This window comes from Salvelinus alpinus, chromosome 22, assembly GCF_045679555.1.
Source record: "Salvelinus alpinus chromosome 22, SLU_Salpinus.1, whole genome shotgun sequence".
Taxonomy (NCBI): Eukaryota; Metazoa; Chordata; class Actinopteri; order Salmoniformes; family Salmonidae; genus Salvelinus; species Salvelinus alpinus.
Genome location: NC_092107.1, coordinates 20,314,975 through 20,321,041, shown reverse-complemented (window position 1 = coordinate 20,321,041; position 6,067 = coordinate 20,314,975). Strand labels below are relative to the sequence as shown.

Genomic DNA, 6,067 nt, shown 5'->3' with positions numbered 1-6,067 from the left:
TGCATACAAACGCACTATACACACGTACACATGGATTTTGCATTGTAGATATGTGGTAGTGGAGTATGGGCCTGAGGGTACACACTTAGTGTGTTGTAATGTTTTTAAAATTGTATAGCTGCCTTAATTTTGCCGGACCCCAGGAAGAAAGCAGCAGCTAATGGGGATCCATAATAAACACAAAAGTCACTACTTTCACCTCTGATTTGTAGCACCCACCTAGCCTGAAATACAGAACCTATTTTGCTAACATTCCACTCCTTGTACTCCATGTCATGTTTAGCATGACAAGGAGTGGAACGATAACTCAAACCGACTGGTACCCAGGCTAGCAAAAAACCTTTTTGCACCGGAGTCCTCACCACTCATCAGCTCTCACTGTAGAGAAGAGAGAAGTGATTGTTTGTAATTGCGTGCCAGTGATCTTCCGGGACTATAGGGGACACAGCTGCTTTGCCAGAGGGGAAGTCCTCTGGGTCACTGCTGCTTAGTAACCAGCACAGTCCCACAGCAGGCGATGCTGGTCATTAACGTGAACATGGGCACAGTACATTCATAATAGATGAGTGTGGCCGAACAACAACTATGGATTCTATACCAGTATAGGTTAGTCTCCTGTGGAATTAATGTAGACTAGGCTATACGAAAGGGCACAACACTGGTATTTTTGTGGATCCAATGGAATCTGGTCACAAATCATTGAAATTGACACAATTTCACCTTGATGTCGCTCTCATCCTGCTACCTATCACACTCTTCAGGAGAAAAACAACAGAAGAGTGGCATGGTGCCACTAAGTTAGCCTAGGTAGGTACATTACATGACCAAAAGTATGTGGACATCTGCTCGTCGAACATCTCATTCCAAAATCATGGGTATTAATATGGAGTTGGTCCCCCCTTTGCTGCTATAACTGCCTCCACTCTTCTGGGAAGGCTTTCCCCTTGATGTTGGAACATTGCTGCTGGGACTTGCTTCCATTCAGCCACAAGAGCATTAGTGACATCGGGCACTGATGTTGGGCGATTAGGCCTGACTCGCAGTCAGCGTTCCAATTCATCCCAAAGGTGTTCGATGGGGTTGAGGTCAGGGAACTGTGCAGGACAGTCAAGTTCTTCCACAGCGATCTCAACAAAACCTTTTCTGTATGATCCTCGCTTTGTGCACGGGGGCATTGTCATGCTGAAACAGGAAAGGGCCTTCCCCAAACTGTTGCCATAAAGATGGAAGCACAGAATCGTCTAGAATGTCATTGTATGCTGTAGCGTTAAGATTTTTCTTCACTGGAACTAAGGGGCCTAGCCTGAACTATAAAAAACAGCCCCAGACCATTATTCCTCATCCACCAAACTTTACCGTTGGCTCTATGCATTGGGGCAGGTAGCGTTCTCCTGGCATCCACCAAACCCAGATTCGTCCTTCGGTCTGCCAGATGGTGAAGCGTGATTCATCACTCCAGAGAACATGTTTCCACTGCTCCAGAGTCCAATGGCGGCGAGCTTTACACCACTCCAGCCGACGCTTGGCATTGCGCATGTTGATCTTAGACTTGTGTGCGGCTGCTCGGCCATGGAAACCAATTCATGAAGCACCCGACGAACAGTTCTTGTGCTGACGTTGCTTCCAGAGACAGTTTGGAACTCGGTAGTGAGTGTTGCAACAGAGAACAGACGATTTTTACTCGCCAAGCGCTTCAGCACCCGACGGTCCATTCTATGAGCTTGTGTGGCCTACCACTTTGCAATTGAGCCGTTGTTGCTCCTAGAAGTTTCCATTTCAAAATAACAGCATTTACAGTTAACCGGGGCAGCTTGTTGGAAACGTGGCATCTTATGACGGTGCCACATTGAAAGTCACTGAGCTCTTCAGTAAAGTCCTTCTACTGACAATGTTTGTCTATGGAGATTGCATGGCTGTGTGCTCGATTTTATACACCTGTCAACAAGGGGTGTGGCCGAAATAGACAAATCCACTAATTTGAAGGGGTGTCCACATACTTTTGTATGTATAGTGTATATGGAATAGTCTTGTGTTCATTGATTTCATTTGCGCAATTGACATATCTTGCCATTTGGATCAGAGCCAGAGGGCATAGGCCTACTACAATCATGTTGTTGATTACAGGTTTTAAAACAATAGATTTGTAGAATAGATTTAGCCTCTACCAGGGACATATTCATACATAGTCATTTCAACTCCGGGTTATAAATGTTGGTGTGCTTTTTTAGTTATTTTCAGTTTCTTTACACAAATGCATCGTGGCTCTTGAGTGATCGAAGATTGCTTACAGATTGAACTGCGCTCGTGGTGCAGGAACACTGCACGACTCCTCTCTTTCCCACAATTCACCACGCGCGAGCCTGCGTCCGCTGTCTGTGGTGCTGAAGCGGCGCGTGCTGGGGACTGGAGCGCAAACACACAATCGAGGCATCCTCTCGCGGGATGGTCAGAGGAGCTACGAAGTAGGTAGAAGAGTGTTTGCAATTCAGGAATCCAAGCCAATTATTTGTGATTTTTTTATATAAAATACAATTTACAGTAGTCTGAATTGGTGTAAGCTGTTTTGATAGCATATAGCCTATTTGCGCTGTACATGTTAGGTTTTTACACAGCCCTCTCTCTAAATTATTTCGCTCTCAGCCTTATTGTTGTTGCCTGCCCGTCTCGCGCATTCTTTATGCACAGCAAACTGCTCCAGTTCTCCCCGAGAAAATAGACCTTCGCGTCGGAACAGCATGGCCCGGTCCAGTCGCACCCACTGAGAGAGATGGAAGCCAAGCAGCACTCCATAAAGAGCCTGAAGAGCTTCCCAGAGGCGGGGGGCCGGAGCTTGGCGGCGGCCGCGGGAGACGTCGGTGTTGGAGGTGGTGGAGGAGGGTGTCGTGCCGGCTCGGCACAGATGGAAATGGAGGCAAACATACAGAAAGCCATTGACTTCAAGGTGGAGGGCCACCGTTGCTACAAGGAGAAGAAATTCCGGGAAGCGATAGGGAAGTACCACCGGGCTCTGCTGCAGCTGAAAGGGGTACATTTAGTGGATGGAACCACGGGCTCCGAGGTCAACCTCCTGAGCCAAGCCGCGGTCAAACTGACAGAGGTACAGCGGAGAACTGTGGAGATCACGGAGATCGAGTGCTACGACAGCCTGACAGGTGAGTAGCTAGCCTAATCGGTGTTTTTGCTCGGCATCGCGCGGCCACGCAACGGAGGAGACCCCGGCTCTTGAGGGGCTTGAGCCTGGAAAGCTCGTGTTCTGAGATTGAACCACGGCTGCCATTGTTCGTTTCGGTTCACGGGGTTAGGAAGGAACGAGTTTAGACAATTAGCCAGTGTCAAGCATAATTTCCGCTGCTGTGACGCCTGTATGGGAATAAATTAATAAGATTTGGCTTAATAATACATTAATAGCTTGCGCTTTTCACAATGGACAGCGCCAAATCTCGATTAAAGGTCCAATGCAGCCATTTTTATCTCAATATCAAATAATTTCTGGGAAATAATGAAGTACCTTACCTTGATTGTTTTCAATAACAATTATCAAAAATAAACAAAAATAGCTTCATAGCATAGAGCAATTTCTAAAGCTAGAATTTTGCTAGGACTGTCTGGGAGTGATCTGAGTGGGGCTGAAAGAACGGAAAACTAGCTGTTATTGGTAGAGAGGTTTGGAACTATCTTTCTTATTGGTCTATTAACTAATTTACCACCTGGTGATGTCACTAGGCAGGTCAAAATTCTGTCCCACCAAAACAGGCTGAAATTTCAGTCAGTCTTTTCGAACAGCTCTTATACTAAAAGGTTATTATAATTTTCACAATTTCACAGTATTATTCCAACATAGTGCGGAAATATATGTATATGAAACACAGGAAAATCACTTTTTTTTTTTTACTGCACTGGGCCTTAATGATTCCTTTATTAGTAACTGGCACAGGGGTTAATTATAATGTCGTATCATTTGTGTGCTAGACACGTTTTTGCCTCGAGCCATGTCTTCCTCCTGTGATTCTTATCACTGCCTGTCTCTCTTTGTTGTGCGCCATTAAAGTTTATTTTTGCTTCTCTGGATTCAAAACCTTCTCCCCCAGTTAATTCCTTCGATAGCCACGGGGGGAAACCAGCGATTTGATGTTGATCAACTGTTAATGTAGTCAGTGGAACGGCTACAGTGGGAGCCTGGGGGTTGTATGGTGCCATATCATCCAACACGTGATGTTTCCCACAGTGCCGCTGTGTTGTTACAAAAACAGTTCACATGCTCCGAGGTGGAAAAACATGGTGTGGACAATCGCATTTTACAGGTGTCTACGTGGATCCTTGAATGACTTCACAAATACAAGTACTACGCCACTATGGCTGCGTTTACACACGCAGCCCAATTCTGATATTTTACCCAATTATTGACAAAAGAGCTGATCTGATTGGTCAAAAGACCAATTAGTGAAAAAAATATCGGAATTGGGCTGACTGTGTAAACGCGGCCAATGAATTGCAACCTACAACAATTTGTATCGTTAGAATACTTGACAATATTAGGACTCTTTTCTGGTCAGCATCGTCATGTCTGGTCATCAAGGTTAATCTGTCTATCAAACCAAGCACAAGTGTCAGTTAAATAAGCTATCTATGTGTAATGTAATTAGAAGAGATAAACTGATGTCTTACTCGGTTAAACGTCAAATCTCTAACAAGGAGATTTGAGTAAAGCTGAGCTTACAGATATTTGTTTTTGGTAATACTTTGAGTAAGAAATCGGATCATCTAATTCAACAGATGTCAGTGTAAGAGATTGTCTACTGGCAGATAATCTATGAAACAGGTGAGATTTGATTGTAACAGATACAGTAGTCTGTCTGGCAGATGTGAGTTGGCCTATAGGGGATTTGATGTGTCTGTGGGTCTAATGATGACCGTATGAAATATTGTTTACCCCTGTGACAGTAGTCCGTCTACATGAGAGTATGGCTAAGATGTACCGTAATGCATTGTGAAATCTATTTGGTGAGTGATATGCTATGATATATTTTATGGTGCCTGTCTTGTTCATTTTGTTGACTATATCTATGAAGATTCAGCCCCCTATTATTCAGATAGAATATAAGATATTCTAACAAACAGTTAACATGAAAACATAGAATGGTTAAAGGCAGGCTGGGTTGGTGTGGTGCTGGCTGTGTCTCTCTGTCCTGGCTCCGCTGGGTCCTGGCTCAGCTGGTGTGACAGGCTGAAGGTCGACTCTCTGCCCCGTCTTATGGCCCTCTGTCTGGGCCCTGTCGGGAAGATACCCTGGCGTGAAGGAGAAATGGAGACGGAGGTAGGGGGATGGAAAGAGAGGTTAAAAGAAAGAGAGGGAGAGTAAAAGAGCGAAGAAGAGAGGAAGAAAGAGAAAAGGGAAAGCGAGGCAGACGCTGGGCCCTTTCCTGTTGTTATTCTAGTGTCCGTCACCTCATTCTGCTCTCAATTCTCACAATAATAAAGACCCTTTCACAGTAATAGCAGTGATAATGCGTATTGTTCATAGCCCACATCCTCTCAGTGGTGTGCGTTTTTTCAGATCATGTATTTGTGATTATTTCTATTTTATTTTAGAATGAATAAAAATACATGTACATTGCGTACATATTTCATAAGACTGGAGACCTCTCCACCCTACCAACAGTCTGGTTACCCAGAGTTCTGCTGGACAGAAGGTGGCCCCTGTGGTGTTGAGTGAGGCAGTGTTTTGATTGGCCAGCTGTCTTAGTCTCTGACGCATGATACAGGTGCAACAGAGCGAACAGCCTCACCTCCAGCTCGTCTGTGCGGGTGCGTGTGCGTGCGTGATTCTGTATGTCTCAGCAATCGCAGCTCTGAAGAACAGCAGCTAACCAAGGGGGTATCTGATATGGAGGAAGGTGGGGGTACACAGATCGCTTCTCACCCTGCCATTCTCACAGTGCCCATACTGACATTGCTGTGTGTGTGTTGTCTGTTTTTTGTGTAGGGATGTGCGAGCTTGTGGCGTGCGCGTGTGTGCGTGCTTGACTTTGTCGTGACAAGGACAGGCTCTTCCTTCCTATTGTGTGTC

The 6,067-nt window shown here is 45.3% G+C and overlaps 1 protein-coding gene across 1 annotated transcript in view; it reads left to right on the top strand.

The window, feature by feature from the left end:
- The first annotated feature begins 2,381 nt into the window (after positions 1-2,381).
- The window catches only part of LOC139549241 (tetratricopeptide repeat protein 9B-like), a 32,298-nt gene continuing 28,612 nt past the window's right edge, over positions 2,382-6,067 (top strand). Inside the window, exon 1 of the mRNA XM_071359484.1 lies at positions 2,382-3,152. Coding sequence (XP_071215585.1) covers positions 2,768-3,152 — 385 coding nt within the window. The 5' untranslated portion in view covers positions 2,382-2,767. The remainder of the gene's footprint in view (positions 3,153-6,067) is intronic.